The sequence below is a fragment of the Tupaia chinensis genome, unplaced genomic scaffold (assembly GCF_000334495.1).
Source record: "Tupaia chinensis unplaced genomic scaffold, TupChi_1.0 Scaffold000402_1, whole genome shotgun sequence".
Taxonomy (NCBI): Eukaryota; Metazoa; Chordata; class Mammalia; order Scandentia; family Tupaiidae; genus Tupaia; species Tupaia belangeri.
In genome coordinates, this window is record NW_006159904.1 from 5,087,931 (window position 1) to 5,111,346 (window position 23,416).

At 37.6% G+C, this 23,416-nt stretch overlaps 1 protein-coding gene and 1 pseudogene across 1 annotated transcript in view; one reads left to right on the top strand and one right to left on the bottom strand.

Moving 5' to 3' along the window:
* The window catches only part of LOC102469322 (phosphatidylinositol 3,4,5-trisphosphate 3-phosphatase TPTE2), a 90,546-nt gene that overhangs the window by 15,490 nt on the left and 51,640 nt on the right, over window positions 1-23,416 (bottom strand). Inside the window, exons 11-13 of the mRNA XM_027774096.1 lie at window positions 21,903-21,964; window positions 18,992-19,072; window positions 2,673-2,778 (exon numbers count right to left, since the gene is read on the bottom strand). Coding sequence (XP_027629897.1) covers window positions 2,673-2,778; window positions 18,992-19,072; window positions 21,903-21,964 — 249 coding nt within the window. The remainder of the gene's footprint in view (window positions 1-2,672; window positions 2,779-18,991; window positions 19,073-21,902; window positions 21,965-23,416) is intronic.
* Window positions 8,571-10,628, top strand: LOC102482535 (mitogen-activated protein kinase 6 pseudogene; annotated as a pseudogene).

Below are 23,416 nucleotides of genomic sequence, written 5' to 3' on the forward strand. Positions count from 1 at the left end.
GATGAACCCTAAACTAGAGGTGCATGGTGGGCATGAGAAAAAAGCCATCTTGAGGGCTCAAGTCCCTTCTTTCCTCCATCAGAGGCTCTAGCCTGAGAAGTCCATCCAGACTGAGACCATAGGAGATGAGAACAGGAGAGAAAGAAAAGGGCGGGAGCCTCCCAAACTGGTGATGAAAAAGAGAAGGGGAAGGACATCTAAGAGTTGTCAATATGGCAAAGCATCACTGGGCTAATTGGTCATTGGCGGGGGAGGAGTGGCAGGCATTCATGCATAAAAAAACAGCTACAGAGTGCTTTCAGGAAACTAAGAGAAACGAAGTTTCTGCTGAGAATTCACCCTCCAGATTCCATTTTCTGGTGGAGAGGCAAAAGGGCAGGCCTTCAGAAGACTGACTCCACCATGGGAACTGAGAACTAGTGATTTTGTGTAGCATGCTTGTGCCCATGTTTTTCATTTTTTTTTCTTTTTAAAAAGAATACATAATTATTTTGTTGTCTTTTCTTTTTTTTCCTACCTCCCCCTTTTTCTTTCTTTCTTTTTTCTCTTTTTATTTTACCTCATCACTTTCCCTCTCAGCCTCCATGTACTGAGTATCTAGACAGGTCTAAGTGAAACGTAGCCAAATATCTGAATACTATTATGGTCAACATATTCCTCAATTCCCACTGAATCTGCTTCACAAGGGGAGAAAAGTAGAATGGCAAAGAGATTGCAGATCATTTCCTCCTGCATACCTCTTAATGCTCAGATTGAACTTCTAGAAATTATGAAGAAATGAAAAATCCATCAGGTGACTAGAAATCACCGCAAATGAGAAACAAAGAAAATACCTCTCCCCCAAGGGAAAAGAATAACTCCTCTTCATCCACAGATAGTACAATGGAATTTACAGAAATGTCTGATAAGGAATTTAGAATATACATAATAACAAAGATAACAGAGATGCAAGAGAAGAGATAAATGATCTCCAGAAGAGGCAGGAGAAAAGAGCCAACGGGTTTCAGGAGATGAGAAACTTTTTGCATGATCTAAAAGAGGAAATACACACCATAAAAAATAATCAAATGAAACTGTTAGAGATGAAGGTGATAATACAGGAACTCAAAACCTCCCTTGGAAGTATTAAAAGCAGACTAGATCAAACAGAAGATCTCATCTCAGATGTAGAAGACAGAATTTCAGGCCTAGAAAAATCCACCACAAAGACTAAGAAAATAACTGCCCCCCTCCCCAATGAGAATAATATACAAGAAATACTAGATACCATTAAACATCCAAACATCCAGAAGGTGAAGAGACTAATAAGATTATTGATAATCTATTTCATGAAATCCTGGAAGAAATTTTCCAAACCTAGAGAGGCATTCAAAGATCCAGACCCAGGAAATACAAAGGACCGTACATAGAATCAACCCAAGAAGATCTTCTCCAAGATGCATCATAGCCAGGTTGACTAAAACCACAAAGACAAGATACTAAGATTGTCAGGAGAGAAATGTCAAGTTACTGACAAAGGATATCCCATCAAACTAACAGCAGACCTCTCATCAGAAACAATGTGAGCAAGGAAAGAATGGGAATATATATTCAAAGTTTTGAGTGAAAAACAATTTAAACCAAGAATACTATACCTGGCAAGATTATCCTTCATATGAGAAGAGAAGAACATTTTCAGATAAACAAAACCTGAAAGAATTTATAGATGCCAGACCAGTTCTCCAAGAAGTTCTGTATCAGTAAAACTAAAGTTAGTCACATAGAAATAAGAGTTCAAAAACAGCCAAGAAAATGGCCAGCTTAATGGTAGAGAAAAGTACAGAGCTGAATATAATCTTTCAGAATTTAAATGGAAAGATCAGAGCACAACAGAAGTAGATTTAGTACATGAGACTAAATTGGTGTAATAGAATTTTATGACTTTTGACTAAAACACTACTGATCTTCTATGCTTTATTTTCCAGAGTTAAGGATTTTTGTCTTCTCTTGAGTTGTCAACAGGTCCATGTATGTACTATTTGAACAGAATCCCAACCAGTTTCCTGGCTTTAAGTCTTAAGCAAAGTTCTCTTAAGATTTTTCTTTTTTGATTTATTAAAGCTAAAACTGTCTTTCTTGAAATTAAAAATATATTTAAAAATACCCATTTAATGACCACACATAAGCTATATAGCCTCAGCTATGTGCTACTTTATAGTGTATTCATTCTACTCACAGTTTCATGCCTAAAGTCAAACATGTGTTCACAGTTACATATATATCAGCTAAACTTGCTATTGAAAGTAATTAGATTAACTAAGTTATTTTGTGAATCAGTAAAATGTGAGAAAAAAAAGAAATGGAAAGCAACTGCAGATACCAGAGATAGTGTGGGAGGAGTGTGGGAAACAGTAGAGGGTGAGAAATAGGGAGAAAAAATGGAAAATTATTAGTTGACAATAACATCTATGATTAAGCCTCAATACAGTGTATTCTGGATGGGCAATCACATTTTGTATGCTAAGATGATGTTCAGTGAATGAATGTAAAATAAATAAATTAATTAAAAAATAAATACAAAGAAAAAAATAAACTGAGGAATTTTTGTATACATAACCTTGAGCAAAACCCTCCCAAACAGTGGAAACATTTGCCCTCTTGTTCAATTCTTCAATTGAACATAAAGCACTTACCATGAATTGAGTAAATAATGAATCTTCTTATCTTGAGTGTTTTTTTTGGAGGAAGATCAAAGTGGTAGCTTTTTTTCACTTTTTCAAAATATGCAACATATCTATTCTGCAAAATAACAGAAGCCTTAGTTTAGTGGAGATGGAAAGTCTAAAGTCATTCTCTCTTTCTCTCTCTCTCCACTTACATAGAGCTTGTAAAGGGAATAAGGGCAGTAAGAAATTAAGGAAACATTTACTGTGTGACATTATATAACATACATTTTAATGCATGTTGCCTCATACATGAATATTTACCTCGAAAAAAAAAATCTGAACTAAGTACTATAGGGAAGTAACAATAAGAAAGGAACCAGACCTTGCTTATAAGCTGCTTATGATTGAAAGGGCAGCGATAAGAACCAACAACAAAGCAGCTATATTATTGACATGGAGATAAAAACTAGGTTTCGAGAAAAGAAAGTGTGTTGTTGCTGGAGAACAGCCTTCTAGTCATGGAACAATGGTACACTTGAAAACTCAAAAAAGATTTCCATACATCTCCATACATCTTTATCTTGAGTTTTCAAGTGTACCATTGTCCCATGTTGGGTAAATTCTATTTACAAGCTAAATGATGTATAGCAATTGGATGTATTTTTTTAAAATAAAAATAATAAAATAAAATAATTAATAATTAAAAAAACTCCATACATCACTAGTAGATGACATGCCATTCTTCTCTTACCCCTACTAACTAGAATTTCTTTATTTCTGTTTCTGAAATTCTGTTTTCACATGAAAGCCATGACATTCTCTTAGCTTTGTCCTCCTATAGCAAAGGCTGTCCTTGACTCTTCCTTCACGGAGTAGAAGAGCTCTGGTACTGTATCAGCTGAACTGAAATGGTCACAGACTCTACCCTACTAACTTGGAAGTACTAATAAAATTAACTGCTATACTTTCCATTACAAAAGACCAGTCATGAGGAAGGCTTAAGCAAGTTCTTAACTCAGAGGTGGATAAAATGTGGTTGGTAGAATGGCCCACAATGTGAGGTCAGAATGTGACGGTGTCTGTGAATTACCACCATAGAGGGAACTTGGTCCTGGGGTCTTGCCAATACAATTCTCTAACCTATAACTCGGTCCTCTTTCAGTGAATCAAAAGAGATTAAGCTGTAGCCTATGATGTGCCAGTTCTGCACTAAAGTTAGGGAAACTGCATGACTTCAGAAGAAGTGGGGAAGAGATGTTAAAGGAACTACAGGTAACATTCCCTTTGCTTCTGCTACCATATTCTCCATCTTCCACTCACTAGTGGCTATAACCCAAAAGGGCTCTCAAGCTGCTATTGCTGCCATGCCGCCTTCTCTTACAGCTTAAACCAAAAGGATTTGCAGCTGAAGTTAATACAAAAGACACATAGTAAGCACTTACTAAAAAGAAGATATGAAAAGTGATGAGGCACTGTGGTATACAAAGGGGAAAGATGAGTGTGATACAGGCCTTGCTTTTAAAAGGTATACAAAGTCATCACTTCAAATAGCTAGAGAATAATGTAAAGTGTCTTAGTCCCCAAAACAAACAAAAGGTTATAAAAATTTTTTTAAAAAGCAAAAGACTAGGGAACCAGCAGTTAGCGTAATGGCTATGTCGCTGGATTCCCACGTAGTCAACCCCGGTTCGCGTCCCGGACCCGGTGGCTTAGAACTCACGCCGGGCACATGTGCGTGCGTGCCCAAGATCCCGAGAGGAGAATGGAGGAGAAGGGATTGCGGCGTGACCATCCCCCCTGGGGGGTGATTTCTTGCTTTCTGTCTCTATGTCTCTCTCTGTGGTGAGCACACGCGCCCTATAGCAAAAAATCCTCTAAAAAAAAAAAAAGCAAAAGACTACTTCAGACAGGAAAGGGAAAGGAACTTCAAGAAAAGGGGCCTGCATGAGCAATGACATGACAGTATAAACTGACAGGCTGGAAAACAGCCAACAATCTAAATAGATTAGAGTGTAGGATATCTGAATGCACATAGTAGAAGAAAAGGTTGGAAAAATCAAATTGTGGAAAATGTTGAGTACCTACTTAAAACATTTGTTTGTTGACATTGGCAGTGGGGAGCCGTTATGGATTTTGAGCATGGAAATGGTATGGCTATAGCTCAACTTCAGTAAGTTCATGTATTACTTTTAACCTATGATCTATAACAATCTCCAACCCCATTTTTTTTTACTGGAGAAAAGTATCATTCAATAAGATTGAGTTCTTTTGCCCCAAACCAGTGGTCTAGGACCACTAATTACAGTGCTCTGCTAACAAAGCCAAGAGCACCTATTTATTGGGTTGTGAGAAGAGTCATGCACATTTTTGCATAGAAAAAAATATATTTAAAATACGTCATGACTTTTATGACAACCCAATAGTTCTCATCATTATACCCAAAGAAAATATCTCATGTTTGGCTGCATCCACATTTACTTAAGAATTCCCAAACAGCTCTCACTTGGTTTGAGGGGCAATGTAGAAAAGGCAATTTAGAGAAGAGATTGCGCAGTATGGGAAATAATGTGCCTCAAAGCCTAGCATGTCTGTACTTGAATTTTTGTCTCAAAAACATTTCTGACCCTCAGTTTCCCAACCTGTAAAATGAGAATCTTGACAGTGCCTCAAAGAATTATTAAGAATACTAAATCAGATAATGAATATAGAATTCTTACTTGGTTCAACTGAGTCTAGAATGTTTTAAACTACATTGAGTAAGTGTCTGAAATAAGCAAATTACAAGGAATAAAAAAGAGATGGGAAACCCCATAAATTAAAATAGACTTAAGAAATACAGTGACAAAATGAAGCATGTAGTCCTCATTTGGATCCTGATTAAAACAAACTAAACTAACTAACTAACTAACAAATATTTTAAGATAATTATGGAAATTTAAATATGAACTAAATGTTTAACATTATTAAGGTATCATTGAAGTATATTTTTATAAATTTTTTTTCTTTTATTCATGATAGAGCACATGCTCGAAAGAGGGAGGAAGAGAGGGAGAGATGAACACCCTCCAGACTCTGGTCACATTGTTATCCCCTTCTTCCAGTCCTCTAGCCCATAAAATCTTGGGCACTTGTGCATGTGCCCAGTGTGTTTCAGTATGACAAAGCTGGGATTTGAACCACGGTCATTATGTGGGATCCAGCTTCTCTTGGGAAGTACATTACTGCTGCACCATGGAGCTGGCTCAAGGTATAAATTTTCAGATATAATAAATGGTATTAAGATTATTTTTCAGTCCTTAGGTTAGATGTCATATTAAGATACTTGTGGGATAAGATGATCTGAAGACTAGAACTTATTTCAAAATAACCAAAGTTAGACCTGGGTTCCCTGCCCAGTTAGGGTGTGGGAACAGGGCCTGTTTTGACCCTTGATACCATATCTTCCTATTCCTGCAGTCACAGAGGAAGAAGGAGCAAAGAGAAAGAAGACCCAACTTTTGGTGGCTCTTCACCTAAGCACCCCCTGCCCAGTTAGGGTGAGGGACAAGGGCTTGTTTTGCTTTGTGTGTTAATTTTGGATACCACTCCTACATTCCCAGTACTCAGGGCAATCCCCTGCCACATAATGATACAATAAGTATAGGTATATAGGAGTCAAATATCTGTACAGTGCAAGGCTCTAGAAGAGCTCTCTTCCACATTCATATTGGCAAAAGGGGAGAGAAATCCCTCTTTGTAAATCTGAACCTCGAACTGCCACTATGGATATCGCACTGCCACAACAGAAAACAGAAACTAGCCCATAGCTAATTTGGATCAAAGAGAAGCACAAGTGCACACACCTACAGAAATATACTCCAAAGAAGAAAGAAGAAGTCTAAATATAGACTTACTGAATAAATAGATAACTAAATATTGCAGCAGAGCCTCATGAAATCTGAAAAACCCAGAAAATACTTATTCCCTAAGGGAACAGAAGAATTTGTCTCCAACAATGGAAAAAATCAAAAGAAATCACTGAAGTTTCAGAAAAAGAATTTAGAATATTTATCATAATTAAACTCAATGAGATGGAAGAGAAAACAGACAACCAACTTCAGGAGATTAGAAAAATCATTCCATGACTTGAAGGAAGAACTCCAAAAAGAGCAGACTGCATAAAAAAGAATTGAACAGAACTTCTTCAGATGAAGACTGTAATGTAAGAAATCAAGACCTAACTCAAAACTATTAATTACAGATTACACCATGCAGAAGATAGGATCTCTAATCTGGTAGACATAGTCTCTGACTTAGACAAAACCACCAAAAATAACCAAAACAAACAAAATGAGGACAACATTTGAGAAATACTAGATAACCATTAAACTCAAAAATACCCAAATAATAAATATTCCAGAAGGTGAAGAATCTGATAAGGGCATCAAAAATCTATTCCATGAAATATTTGCAGAAAACTTTCCAAACCTAGGGAAACATTCAGACATCCAGACCCAAGAAATACAAAGGACCACAAATCAAATCAACATAAGAGGATCTCTCTGTGGTGCATGGTAAACAGAGTGTCCAAATGAAAGAAAAACACAAGATTCTAAAAATGGTAAGAAAGAAACATCAAGTTACTTATAAAGGTTATCCTATTAAGCTAACTAACATCAGACCACTCGATTGAAACAATGCAAGCAAGGAAAGAATGGGAAGACATATTCAAAATGCTAAAAGAAACACAAGTACTCCCTTCAGTAGTTCTTGAAGAGCAAGAATGCTATACCTGGTGAGATTATTCTTCAAATGGGAAGAACAAATAAAATTTCCAGACAAACAAAAACTGAAAGAATTCAGCACTAGACCAGGTCTTCAAGAACTACTGAAGGGAGTACTATATCAGGAAAATTAAAGAGTTACAAGCAGAAATAAGAGAACAAAAAACAAATATTGATACCATTGCATGTTAATGGATTCAATTCGCTAATCAAGACACAGGGAACCAGCAGTTAGCGTAATGGCTATGTCGCTGGACTCCCATGTAGTTGACTGCGGTTCGCGTCCTGGACCCGGTGGCTTAAAACACGCCGGGCACGTGTTCGTGCGTGCCCAAGATCCCGAGAGGAGAATGGAGGAGAAGGGATTGTGGCGTGACCATCCCCCCTGGGGGGGGTGATTTCTCGCTTTCTGTCTCTATGTCTCTCTCTGTCTGTCTGGCAAGCGCACGTGCCCTATAGCGAAAACCTCTCCAAAAAAAAAAAAAAAAAAAAAAGACACAGACTGGCTGAAAGGATACAAAAAAAAAGGAGACTTCTATATGCTGCCTATGAGAAATGCATCTCACAGATAAAGATATACATAGACTGAAAGTGAAGGGCTGGAAACAGATATTCCATGCAAATGGAAATCAAAGAAAGGCTGGAGTTATGATACTGATACCAGACAAAATAGATTTCAAGACAAAAACTGTAAGAAGGGACAAAAGAAGGACACTACATAGTACAATACTAAAAGGGGTAAATCAAAAAGAAGATATACCACTTATAAATATTTATCCACCCAACACTGGAGCACCCAAATATGTGAAAGAAAGACTGCTAGATCTAAGAGGAGAGATAGACTGCAACATAATACTCGTTGGGGATCTCAACACCCCACTGTCTCCTTTGAACAGAGTATTGAGATAAAAAGTAAGCAAAGAGATACAGGATCTAAATGAATCATTTGATTAAATGAACATATACTTCAAGGCCCCAGTCCCCTCACCCTTGCTCTTTCTCATGGATAGGGGTTACATGACAGCAACTGAGGCAAAGCAAGCCTCCCTAGGAGATGCTGCTGCAGACACAGTGGGAGACCTGAATCAACACTGGGGGCTGTCCACAAGCGCTGCACTCCCGCAATGAGTAGGAGAAGTCCCATTGTATCAGAGTGAGAAAGATGGTAGATTTGACTGTGATTATGAGCTGGAGCCACTTCATCACTAACAAAAGACATCTGTTAGCCAACAGCTACCATGGCTTCCTGTTGAAATATATTGCAACAGAGGAAGAACAGAAGCAAAAGGGTAATGGTGCTTACCAGCACCTTACAAGGATGCTGCTCAGGACCAGTCCGACACTGAATGTATCTGCACTGTGAGGAGAATGTTCATAGAAGTCTGTTGTGTGCATATTTATTCACATTTTTGTTGAATGTTAAATTGTTTGGCATAGTAAATCTGAATTCATAGTATGTCATTTCATTCCGTTTGAGTTTCTTGAGTATTTTCTTTAAATGTCTGCAGAGTTGCTGCCCTTTCCTTGAACTATGAGCATTGTAATCTTTTTGATTCTCAACAAGAGTAGGGTTTTTTGAGCTTTAAACCTAATGGGAACTCAACGGGTATGGTCGGCATATGCGGTAAACACCAAGAAACCATCTTGCTATGGAAACGATTATTTTTTTCCTTACTTTTTTGAAATATCTTTCCCTTTTTTGGGGTAGAGGTTTTTGCCTTAGGGCATTTGCACTCACCAGAAAGAGAGAGAGAGAGACAGAGACAGTCAGAGGGAAAGTGAGAACTCACCCCCCGAGAGGGGATGCCCATGCCACAATCCCTTCTCCATTCTCCTCCCAATATCTTGGGCATACACACACACACACGCCCAGTATGACTTTCACGCCACTGGGTCCAGGACTCCAACCATGGTCTGCCATGTGTGAGTCCAGCGATGTAACCACTATCCCAAGGTCTTTCCTTTTGATGCCAGTTTTCTTCCTTGTTTACACAAGTTCAACAATTCAAAAGGAAAAGGCAATAAAAAGAGCTTAATAGTGGCAGAGAAATTTGAAAGTCTCATGAACATTCATTGTTTTGATCTGAATTCTTGGTATGTGAACTTAAATCATTGGGTTGTGGGGCAAGGGCTTGTTTATTTTTATTTTTTATTTTTTATTTTTTTCCTGCTATAAACAATGACTGTGACAAAAGAGTAGCCATCAAAAAAGTTGTCCTCTCACTAATCTCTGGAGTGTCAAACATGCTCTACGTTAAGTCAAAATGATCAGAAGACTTGACGATAACAACATTGAGAAAGTGTTTGAAATTCCTGGTCCTAGTGGAAGCCAGTTAACAGATGATGTGGGCTCGCTTACTGAACTGAACATTGTTCAGGAGTACATGAAGGCAGACTTGTCTAATGTGCTTCCTTTACCTGGAAGAGCATGCCTGACTTTTCATGTGTCAGCTGCTACATGGGCTAAATATATTCACTTGGCAAATGTACTGCCCAGAGAGATCTTAAACTAACAAATCTTTTAATTAATACTGAAGACCTGATGCAGAAGATAGGTGACTTAGGTCTTGCATGGATCCTCATTATTCCCATAAGGGTCATCTTTCTGAAGGGTTGGTTTCTAAATGGTATAGCTCTCCACATCTTTTACTTTCTGTTAATCATTATACTAAAGCCATTGACATGTGGGGTGCAGGCGGCATCTTTGCTGAAAGCTGACTGGGAAAGCCCTCTTTGCGGGTGCACAGATTCAGCTAATTTTAGAATCTATTCCTGTTGTACATGAGGAAGATTTCAGGAGCGTCTCAGTGAAATTCCAGTTTACGACAGAAATTACATGACTGAGCCAAACAAACCTTTAACTCAGCTGCTTCCAGGAAGTAGTTGAGAAGCACTGGATTTCCTGGAACAAATTTTGACATTTAGTCCCATGACATTTAGACAGCAGAGGAAGTGCACTCCCATCCTTACATGAGCATATATTCTTTTCCCATGGACAAGCCGATTTCAAGTCATCCTTTTCATATTGAAGGTGAAATTGATGGTATTTTGCTTATGGATAAAACTCATAGTCACATTTGTAACTGGGAAAGGTACCATGACTCAATTTTCAGAGTATGAGTGGCCTGTACATAACAACCTCAATATTGACAAAGTTCAGCTTCACCCAAGAGGTCTGTCTGATGTTAGTGATGAAGAAGAAGTACAAGTTGAACCTTAAAAATATTTGGATGGATGGGCCAGCAGGTAGTATAGTGGTTAAGGGTGCTGGAGTCCCACATGACCGACCGCGGTTTGAGTCTCAAACCTGGCAGCTTGCTTTCTCACTTACCTCCTCTCTCACTCTGTCCCTCTCTGGTCAAATTAAAATAAATAAATAAAGTTAAAAAATATTTGGATGGAGATAAGGAAAAGTATCTGGCATATCCTGCTTTTGATACCAATTACTCCACTGAGCCTTATTGGCAGTACCCCGATCACCATGAAAACGAATACTGTGATCTGGAGTGTAGCTATAGTTGTAACTACACAATGAGGTCATTGTTACATTAAGATAACTTAGTTTGAAGAGAGAGTGAATTTAACCACTACTATGAACCAAAGCTTATTACAGACCTTTCCAACTGGAAAGAACAAAGCAAAGACAAATCTGATAAGAAAGGCAAGTCAAAATGTGAAAGGAATGGATTGGTTAAGGTCCAGATAGTTCTAGAGGAAGCACACAACAGGCTGAAAATGAAAGGGAAAGGAATCAGGGATTTTATTTTGATTCTTTTGTTGCAGGAACTATTCAACTTAGTTCGCAAAACAAGCCTGGTGATGTTGTTAAGTTAAAAGACTTCAATAGCTCAGTGTCCTAACCAGAATTGAAAAGTTTGATATCAAAGTCAGTAAGCCAAGAAAAGCAGGAAAAAGGAGTGGCAAAATTGACTCAGTTAGAAGCCTCGTATCAGTCTTCCTGAAAAAGCCAGTTTGTGAGTGGGGAGAGGACTGTTTTCTCATCAGTCAGTTTTGTTGTGAGGTAAGGAAGGATGAACAAGCTGAGAAATAAAACAGACTAGTTATTCGAGTAAGTTCTTTATCGAGTTCTCTGAAATGCTAGAAACTGAGACAGTAGAAGATGGAAAGCTTGGGGAGAGAGGAAATGAGGAAGCCTCTTTGAACAGAACGGAGTTCCTCTTGAACAAGCAGCTGGAGTCCATAGGCATCCCGCAGTTTCACAGTCCAGTTGAGTTACCACTTAAGTTGATACAGGCCACATAAACATCTTCTTGCTATGAGGTCTTCTCCTCAAATTCCTTGTAAAACATTTATCAGTATTCTGAAACATCTGAAGTAAAACACTCAGCAGACATTTCTTTGTATTCATGAAATGTGTCTTGTCTTTTTTAATTGCCAGTGTTTAAGTCAATTTTTACTTGAATCAAATCGTGTCATTTAGTAAAAATTTTTAGTTCTTGGTTTTTAAAATCAAGGCCTTTTTTTCTACATGTGAGATAAATTTTTCATTTTCTTTCTTTCTTTCTTTCTTTCTTTCTTTCTTTCTTTCTTTCTTTCTTTCTTTCTTTTGAGATATTTTTGTTACAGCGTGTTTGCGCTCACAGGAAAGACAGAGAGACAGAAAGCAAGAAATCACCCCCCAGGGGGTATGGCTATGCCACAATCCCTTCTCCTCCATTCTCCTCTTGGGCTCCTGGGCACTCATGCACATGTGCCTGGTGTGCGTTTTAAGTCATCAGGTCCAGGACTCGAACAAAGGTCAACTACATGGGAGTTCAGTGACATAACCATTATGCTATCTGCTGGTCCTGATAAATTTTCATTTTCTGTTGTTTGCACAGAGAAATAAAGAATAGAGCAAAATAATACAACATGAGAGGAGACAAAAGAAATGCACTAAGGCAAGTACAAAACATTCTCTCATAGAACAATGATCTGTTTTATAGTAAACAAAAATCTTACCTTGAAATTTACACAGTGAGACTGTACAGACTTGCAAAGAATGTCTATTTTTTTCTAAGATGTTTTTCATTTATGAGTATTTTCAATGTCTTAAAACATATGATACCAGCAGCATGTGAAAATGAATGCTGAATTTAGTACACATGTGTTATCTACCTCAAGGTAACAAAAGTATGTGGTAAAACATAGACCACCCATAGTGCTTCACAATACCCACTTTTATTTAGCCAGTATTTATTGTAGTAAACTATCCTTAAATACAACTCATTCACCATTTATAAATGTCCTCATATGCATTCTTTACAGTGAAGTGTTAATACATCACATCTTATTTATTTTAGCAAAGCAATATATTTCTTTATTTAATTATAAATGTTAACTTAGTTTTGAATTTGCAAATATAATTTTCCCCTTGGGTATTATGATTTCTTGCCTACCTAGCTGAATATATAATTCCAGCTTATCTCAAGGCTGTTTATGTACTTAATTTCCTTAGTGTTCACTTAAAGTAAAGTGCTCACAATGTATAGGAATTTGTTTTTTTTTTTTTTTTTTGAGAGGTTTTTGCTATAGGGCATGTGAGCTCACCAGACAGAGAGAGACGGAGAGACAGAAAGTGAGAAATCACCCCCCAGGGGGCATGGCCACGCCACAATCCCTTCTCCATTCTCCTCTTGAGATCTTGGGCACGCATGCACACACACCCGGCGTGAGTTTTAAGCCACCAGGTCTGGGACTCGAGCTGCGGTTGACTATGTGGGAGTCCAGCGACATAGCCATTATGCTAACTGCTGGTCCCCAGGAATTTGCATTTTGGAAGTGCTTAATCTATCTACAAAGAAAAGTTAGGAACTACTTTATTATAAAATGCTCCTAAAATTCTTAATTGTGTTTGTTTTTCTAAAAAACAAAGCCTGTAATGTTTGACTTGTGTGCATGTAAGTAATTAAGGTACATCGTTATTATAGCTTTCAAAGTTATACATGTTAAGACATATTTTGTTTTTATTGTATGTTTTTACTTAATGATCTCTTTCTCATCCCAAAACAAGCATAAATAAAGTTAGGTTAAAAGTAAACAAAACCAAAAACAAATGGACATCTATGGAACTTTTCAACAACCACAAAATATACATTTTTCTCACCTCCACATGGAACATTTTTGAAGACTGACCACATAATAGGGCACCAAACAAGCTTTTACAAATTCAAGGGCACAAATACTATATCCAGCATCTTCTCTGACCACAGTGGAATTAAATTTGAAATTAACTGCAGAAAAAAATCCTCAAAAATACACAATCACATGGAAACTAAACAACTTGCTCCTGAGTGACTTCACAACCACTGAAGAAATTAAGTCTGAAATCAAAAGATGCATTGAAACCAAAGATAATGAGCACATGACTTTTCATAACTTATGGGACACAGAGAAAGAAGTCATAAGAGGAAAATTCATAGCAATTAGTGAGTATAAGAAAAAAGTGGAAAGGTGGGAAATAGACAACCCAGCAACACACCTAAAGGAACTAGAAAAACAACAACAAATTCCCCCAAAAAAATCATGAGAAAAATAAATAATAAAGATTGCAGCAAAAAAAAGCAGGAATAAATGAAATAGTGAATAAACAAGCTATCTAGAAAATAAATGAAACCAAAAGGTTCTTTGAGAAGATGAACAAAATTGACACACCACTAGCTAGTCTAATTAAGAAGAGAGAAAAGAACCAGATAAATCAGCAATGAAATAAACGATATTACAACAGATATAACAGAAATACAAAAGGCCATCAGAGAATATTATGAACAATTATGTACCAACAGATAAGAAAACTTAGATGTGATGGACAAATTTCTGAACACATAATGTATCAACATTAAATCAGGAAGACATAGAAAGCCTGAATAGACCAAAAACAAGCAATGAGATTGGATCAGTCATAAACAACCTCCCAATAAAGAAAAGCCAGGTCCTGATGACTTCACTTTTGAATTCTACAAAATTTTTAAAGAAGAACTATCCTGGGACCAGCAGGTCTCCCATGTAGTCGATCGCGGTTCCAGTCCCGGATCCGGTGGCTTAAACTCACGCCAGGCACATGTGCATGTGTGCCCAAGATCCCGAGAGGAGAATGGAGAAGGGATTGTGGCATGCCCATCCCCCCTGGGGGGTGATTCCTCGCTTTCTGTCTCTCTGTCTCTCTCTGTCTTTCCAGAGAGCGCACGCACCCTATAGCAAAAACCTCTCAAAAAAAAAAAAAAAAAGGAAAAGAAAAAAAAAACTATCCTTAATTCTACTCAACTTTTTCTGAAGATTCAAAGGGAGGAGCCCTCCAAAATTCATTCTATAATGCCTCTGTCACCCTGGTCCCCAAAACTGACAATGACATGACAAAAACAAAAACAACAAACAAACAAACAAAAACTACAGACCAATGTTCTTGATGAATACAGACACAAAATTCTTAACAAGATACTAACAGATGGTATTCAATGACACATTAGAAAAATTATATACTGTGATCCAGTAGCCTTTTGGTTCAACAAACACAAAAACCATAAATGTAATCCATTATATTAACAGAAGGAAAGATAAAAACAGTATGATCAGGACCAGCTGATGGTAAAATGGTTACACCATCAGACTCCTGCGTAGGTGATCACAGTCTGAGTCCTGGACCTGGTGGCTTAAAAACTCATGCTGGGGGACCAGCAGATGGTTGTGTTGCTGAACTCCCACATAGCCAGCATGGTTCGAGTTTCAGACCAGTGGCTTGAAACTCACACTGGGTGAATGTGCGTGTGTGTCTAAGAGCCAAAAGGAGAATAGAGGAGAAGGGACTGTGGTTGGCCATCCCTCCAGGGGTTGATTTCTTGCTTTCCATCTCTCTATCTCTCTCTGTCTCTCTGGTGAGCACGCACACCCTATAGCAAAAAATCTCTCTCTCTAAAAAACAAAACAACAACAAAAAACCCTGTATGATCATATCTATTGATGCAGAAATAAACATTTGATAAAATACAGCATCCTTTAATGATAATGACTCTAAGCAAAATCAGCATAGAAGGGACATTTCTCAATGCAGTGGAAGTCATATATGAAAAACCCTCAGCTATCATCATACTGAATGGGGATAAGCTGAAACTTTTTCTACTAAAAACTGGAATAAGACAAGACTGCCCACTTCCTCCACTCCTTTTCAACATAGTACTAGAATTTCTAGCCAATGCAATTAAACAAGAGAATAAAATAAAAGACATTCAAATCAAGAAGAAAGAAGTGAAATGATCTCTATTAGAGGATGAGGTGACGCTATACAAAGAAAACTCAAAAGAATTCACATAAACAAAAACTTCTGGAAGTGATAAATGAATACAGTAAAGTGGCAGGATACAAAATCAATATACAAAAATCTATAGCATTTCTGTACACCAACAATGAGCAGGTCAAAGTAGAATTGAAGAAAGCAATCCCATTTACAATAGCCACAAAAAGCATAAGATAACTAGGAATAAACCTAGCCAAAGAAGTTAAAGACTTCTACAAGGAAGACTATAAAAATCTTAAAAATGAAATTGAAAATGACACCAAAAAGTGAACAAAGATGTTCCTGAATTGGAAGAACTGATATAATTGAAATGACACTTCTACCCAAATTAACTTACAAATTTAATGTAATCCCAATCAAATTGCCAGAGATATTCCTCACGGCAATAGAAAAAAATTTATAAAATTTGTCTGGAATCATAAAAAGCCCCATCATCAACAAAGCAATTCTGTACAAAAAGAATAAAGTAGAAGGCAGCTTACTCCCTGACTCCAAAATATATTACAAAGCTGTGATAATTGAAACAGAATTGTATTGGCACAAAAACAGACATGTAGACCAATGGAACAAACTAGAGAACCCAGAAATAAACCTCAAAACATACAGCCAACTGATTTTTGATAAAAGGCAGAATACAATCCACTGGGGCAAAGAAAGTCTTTTCAGCAAATGATGCTGGAAAAAACTAGGTATCTATCTGCAGAACAATGAAACTGGATTCCTATTTCTCACCATTAACAAAAATCAAATCAGATGGATCAAAGATCTAGAAATAAAACGTCAAATTATAAAAATACTGGTGGAAAACATAGGGAAAATTCTTGGAGACATCTGAGTAGGCATAGTCTTCTTAAATAAGACACCCCCCCCCACACACACACACGATGTACAGGCGCGTTAATTTTGAAACTAGACAAGTGGGATTACTTTGGGTTAAAAACTTCAGCACAGCAAAAGAAACAATTAGAGTAAAGAGACAGCCCTTGGAATGGGATAATATATCTATAAATACACTTCAGAAAAGGGGCTGATAACCAGAATATACAGTGAACTCAAACAGTTTATCTGCAAAATAAAATAAAATAATAATCAATGCAATCAAAAGATGGGCAAACAAGCTGAACAGACAAATCTCCAAGGAAGACACATGAACAGCCAAAAAGCATATGAAAAAATGCTCAACATCCGTTATCATAGGGAGATGTAAATCAAAATCACAATGAGGAACCACTTAACTCCAGTCAGAATGGCTAAGATTTAAAAAATAAAGAACGATAAGTGCTGGCAAGACTGCAGTGAAAAAAAGAACTCTTCACTTTTGATGGGAATGTAAATTAGTACAGCCACTCTGGAGAATAATATGGAGGTTCTTCAAAAATCTATAAATAGAACTACCATACATTCCCATAATACCACCCCTGGGTATCTACCTAAAGGATAGGAAAACATTCAGCTGGAAAAATACTTGCTGTTTACTGAAGTATTATTCACATTTGTAAAGACATGAAATTAACCCAATGTCCAAGAACCGATGAATGGATTGAAAAAGTGTAACTTTTTTGCGTAGAAAAACTATGTTATGACTTTTCTGATGATCCAATATATACTATGGAATACTACTCAGTCATATAAAATAGCAAGACCCTGGAATTTGATAAAAAAAATGGATGAATATGGAAGATTTACTGCTAAGTGAAGCAAGCAGACTATATGGAAGAGAGGCACTGTATGTCCCCACTTAATATATACTGAATGTCTGCACTCTATGGCAGAAACTAAAAGATTGGAACATATAAAAGCATCTAGAGCAACTACGGATACTGAAACAGTGTGAGAGGTGGGTGGGCAATGGGGATTGGAGGGAGGGAATCAAGGGGGAAAAAATGAAAACATTTAATGAGCATAAAAATGGAAAATTAGTTGATGAAGATATTGTTTATGGTAATATGTTTGTACTAATATGCAGTATATAGTGTATTCATGCTGGAAAAATAATTTTGTGTGCTATATAGATGTACAATGATTAAATGTAAAAAAATAAGAAAACAAGGAGTCAGCAGGCAACATAGTGGTTAAGGTGCTAGACTCCCATGTGGCCAACCATGGTTTGAGTCCCAGACCTGGCGGCTTGCTTTCTCACTTTTCCTTTCTCTCTCTGTCTGGTATACCTAAAAAACAAACAAACAAAACCCTAATAAAATTAAATAAATAATATAATTCTTTAAGAAAATAAGATAACAAAGAAAAACGATTTAAAAAATAATCGAGGTTAGAGAAAGAAAGAGAGTGTGAGATTGGGGAGATTGAGAAGAGAAGAGAGGCAATGGATGAAACATGTTTGGTTATGGATTAAAATGACTGTTGCAGTGGTGTAATGATTAAAGATTTATTGTAGATTATCTTAACATGTGTACATAGCTAAAATTTCCATAATAAAACATTTTTAAAAGAAGAAAATAGAGTAATAGCATGTATTTCACATGAGTGTTATGAGTATTAAATGAGATATATATAAAAGTGTACTAGTGCTTGGTTATAATAGGGTTTTTTAAAAATGTTTGTTTCCCCTTTTCTTTCTTTTCCAAAATCCATGTCCTTTGTCTTGCTCTCTTTTTTAAAAAAAAATTGTTTATCTAAATTTATTTTTTATTATTATTATTTTTTAAATTTATTATAGAGCATGTGTGCTCACCAGAGAGAGAGAGAGAGAGAGAGAGCGCGAAAGTGATGGAAAGTGAAACAGCAAGCTGCCAGGTCTGGGACTTAAACTGCGGTTGACCATGTGGGAGTTCAGTGCCTTAACCTCCACACCCCCTGCTGGCCCATCTCTTGCTTTCTTACACGCGCACGCGCACACACACACACGGGATCCATCCAGAAACAGTCTTTATGATGTTCTACAAGGGTTACGTTCTTCTGGGAGGGTCTGTAAAAGATTCATTTCCTCTTACAGGGAAATCAAATGCTGGTGATTTTAATCTTCAGGGTCTGGAACCTTAGGTATTAGACCTTCCTACTTTGGGAAGGTAATTAACTCCTGAACTTGGTAAAAAAATAACCAATATAAAGTGGAAAGTATTATGCTCTGGGGAGAACCAATGCTTGCACGGGATGGGCAGTGCCTAAGGAGTGATTCTAGGCATTGGGGAGAGGTCAAGGCCTGTCACAGGGCATCCAAGTGCTGCTCTCTGATTGCCAAAGGAAGAGTCTAAAATGAAACCAAATAGCTGGTGCCAATCTTTAAACCACTCCCTTAAAAAACAATCCCCCCTCCCCTTTAAAGAAAAACTTACCTGAGAAGGGGTTTCTACTCCTTGAAATTTATCGCTGCTGGTTTTATCTGTTCGTCGTTCTCCAAAATAATAAAGACTCTCCTGCAAAACAGGAGACAAACCGGTCATGCTCATCTATACTCTTCCCCATTCTCTAAGCAGTCTGACAGAGACTACCCAAAGCAACTAAATTAACATAGCTACCTCAAAGGCTTCTCTTGTGCGAGGATTCACACAGGCATGGATTTTAGAGCTGGAAAACTTTAGCCATCATCTGGTCCAACCTTTTATCCTACCATTCCATTTTACAAATGAGAAGAATGAGAGCAAAAAAAAGCAAGTGACTTCTCACAGAGACAAATGCGGCCAGTGAGAGGTAACACAGGCCTGGACCAGAGGTCCCTTACTCTCAGAGATAAGGGCTCTGAATCAATGAATTTCAAACTTTAAATTTTCTAAATTATAATCTATATTAATTAATTTAGGGGATATACATGTTCACATACACACACACAGATATACACTACCTAGCTTTTAAAATTTTCTATTCTACCTATTCCACTTCATTAAAAAATGCTAATAACTCAATAAATTGATTTTAAAATTCAATCAATAGATCATGATACATGGATTTAAAAACACCGTCCTAGAACACTCATTTTCAAAACACATGTGTCTCAAATTAGACAAACAGATGACAGTAGAATTAGAGTCTGGGGCATTGTGTGTAACTCACAACTTCTCTTCTCTAACCTGTAGGCCAAACAATGAGAAATGTGTCCAGTAACTTCTCAGCAAGATCATGGTAGACAAACCACCAAGAACCCTGCTTTAAGAAGTAGAAACTGCCCAGGCCAGCCCATGGCCTGGTAGTTAAAGTGGCTGAATCTCAATTGGCAACTGTGTAGTTTGGGATCAACAGCTTGAAAATCATGCCAGACACATGTGCATATGTGCCCCAAATCCCCAAAGGAGGTGAGAAGTACAGAAGACATTGCAGCTTGACCATGCTCCATGGTGGGGGGAAGGGGGTGCTTTCTTGTTTTCCTTCTGTCTCTCTTCAGTGAGTGTACACACCTTCTGACAAACAAAATAAAACAAACAAACACAAAAGGTGGAAACTGCCCTCCTTGTCTCTTCAGAACTTTCTAGGGGTCACAGACCCCACATATATTGGCTATGCAAAGATAATTATATTCAGGAGACACTTCATTCTCAGTTGGAAAATGACACCTTTTGTCATATTTCTAGCAATGTTTTAAAAGAAGTTTTTGCCCTGAAGTGTGCAAGCTCATCTGAGAGAGAGACAGACAGTGAGACTGAAAGTGAGAAATCACTCTCCCCAGGGGTGATGACTACGCTGCAATTCCTTCTCTTCCATTCTCCTCCTGAGATGTTGGGCACACAAGCACACACACCTGGCATGATTTTCAAGCTACTAGGTCTGGGACTCAACTGCAGTTGGCCATGTGGGAGTCCAGCTACATAACCGCTATGCCATCTACTGACCCTATTTTTAGCAATTCTAATGACAGTCACGGTTCTTTGGAAAACTTATCTAATTAATCTTGATATTCTTGTGGGGAAAGAAGTCACATTACCAGTACATTAAGAGCAGGGCCAGTGTCAAGGTGAGGAGAGAGAAATATCCTGATTACTAAGATTTTTAGCATTTATACAACTCAGCTTTACTTACCTGACCTTAATCTTGCCTCTATCAGTCTCTGTCTTTCTTTCTTTCTTTTTTAATTTTTAAATTTTTTTTATAGGGCCTGTGCACTCTCCAGAAAGGCAGGGAGACAGAAAGTGAGAAATCACCCTTTAGGGGGAATGGTCACATTGCAATCCTTTCTCCTCCATTCTCCTCTCGGGATCTTGGGTGCAAACATACGTGCCCAGCATGAGTTTAAGGCACTGGGTCCGGGACTCGAACCACGGTAGATTACATGGGAGTCCAGCAACATAGCCATTATGCCAACTTCTGGTCCCAAGTCTCTGTCTTTATTTGAGATGTTGATAATGCGCCGGCAGGTGGCGTGGTGGTTAAGGGCGCTGGGTTCCCACATGGCCGACCGCAATTTGAGTCCCAGACTTGGTGGCTTGCTTTCTCACTTTCCTTTTCTCTCTCTCTCACTCTGTCCCTCTCTGGTCAAATTAAAATAAGCAAATGAAATAAATAAAGTTAAAATAAAATAATTCCTTTAAAAAATTTTTTTAAAAATGCTGCTATTGTATATATCATTGATTCTTTTCACATTAACTTTTATTTTTAAAATAATAGATTAAAGCATTATTTATCCTAGGTCAGCTAGGGGGCATGGTGGTTAAGGTGGTTGGATCTCACATAGCCAACTGTGTGATTCGAGCCCCTGATCTAGCAGCTCGAAAAAACATGTGGGTGGGTGGGGAAGGTGTCATGTTGGTGAAGGCACTGGACTCCCATGTGGCTGACATGGTTCAAGTCCTGGACAGCCTGAAAATCATGCCGGGTATGTGTATGTGTGTGTGCCAAAATACTGAGAGGAGAATGGAGGAGGGGTTGGAGTTGGCCAGTGTAGTCTCACTTTGTCTCTCTTTCTCTCTCCAATGAGTGCACATGCCCTATAACAAACTTTAAAAAAATTTTTTTAAACATTATTTATCTTAATTACTGAGATTTGTGGCAATCCCTTAAATTTTGTGTCTCACTGTCTTCACCTGAGTTCTAGTACTGAATAAAAGGTACTTAAGCCAGTTATTAACTAACGAACTAATGCACATTAAACAAGGAAGCAACAAAACCAGGCTTTCTAAAAGCTGCCTCTCCAATTACAATTTCACTTAGGTATTATAACTCAAAAGAACATCTTTACATCCTACCAGTGATGTTTCAGAACTAACAAATTCAATCAGCACTTTGGTAAGACAGAGTTTACAGTAACATCTTTCATACCTGTGCAGTAAAGAATGTTCCACAGGCAATAAGGTAGGCAGATACCATAGTTCCAGTTCTTCCTAGGAAAGAAAAGAAGTTAGTTCAAGGAACCATTGTTCATGATAGCATCTGGTATAAAACACACTCAGAACTTTACAGAGTGCATTTTGAATTTATTTGCATTCACCCTGAGCAATGTGCTTGCTCAAATATTTCAATTCAGAAATAGTCAAAGGTGTTTCACTGCTTCCTGGCCTGGAATTTGGTGTCCTAACTTGGGTACAATACACATGAGCTCATGGGTATTTTCTTAAGTCACTAATTCTGGAAATTGCAGTAATAGGCAGAGGCATTCTGCTCTGCTCCAAGATTTTAAAGCTAAATTGCTACTTACTTACTAAGAACTAATTATATACACTATTTTTCTAACATTAGCAAAAGTACCTATAGATAAAACAGGTCAGAACCCAAAACACTACCTAACTTTTGCAATACCCGTAATTTCTTCAATTTTAGTTAGAGTTTTAAAATTGTATTTTAAAAGTTTTAAAACACATGAAAGTAGAGAAATAATAATATGAACCCTCATATATCTGTTCCCAGATTCTGTAATTATTTTGCTGTATTTTTTAATTTCTTGTTTCTCTTTTGTCTCTTTCTCCTTTTTTCTACTATAGCATTTTATTTTAAAGTGTATTTTATTTATTTCTTTCATGAATGAGCTAGACAGACAGAAAACCCCCAACAAGTCCCAATGTCCTAATCCACCCCCACCTTCAGCCAGCTCTGGATCATAAGCATACATGTGCAGTACACTCAGGGATATTTCCAGTGGTGAACCCAGCAGCCTCCCATGTGAGTCAGCTTTACAGAGTGTCAAGTTTTATTGCTGCACTACCATGTGGGCACCTGTTGTAACATTTTAAAGCAAACAATTTCATGCTTCATGTCATCTCATTCTCAAAATCTCTTATGTCTTATCTTTTTGTCCTGCCATACATAATTTGAATCTAAAAGAAGTTGCTTTAATTTCCACAAAATATATAGCTTTGGTTCAGCTAGAAAGGACAGGAGAATTGCAGGCCTCTTAAGCAGACACCTCCATTTGAAGTCTCCTGCCCAGTCAGGGAATCTGAGGTAGGGCTGAATTTCAGTTCTAGCCACAACTCCAAACTTTAGAGCCCATCTTCCAGTCTCAGCTACAAAGTCTATCCCCAGAGTGACTAGACAGGACTAGATTTATAGTAGTCAAACATTCAGACATTGTGAGGCTCAGAGGAATCCTCACTACTCACTGAACCACCATTACAAATGGACAAATTCCTCTTCAGGAACCTGAACTCAAAACCCATCCTATGAATACCACATTGCTAACCACAGCAGAATAGAGACACTGGTACAGAAGCAATTCATAGCAATGTGCTCACAAGTGCAGAAACTTACTCCAAAGAGTTATCCAAAAGTGAATACATCACCAAATAATTAATAATTGCAGAAAAGACTCAGGTATGAAAAAAAACAAGAAAACAAGA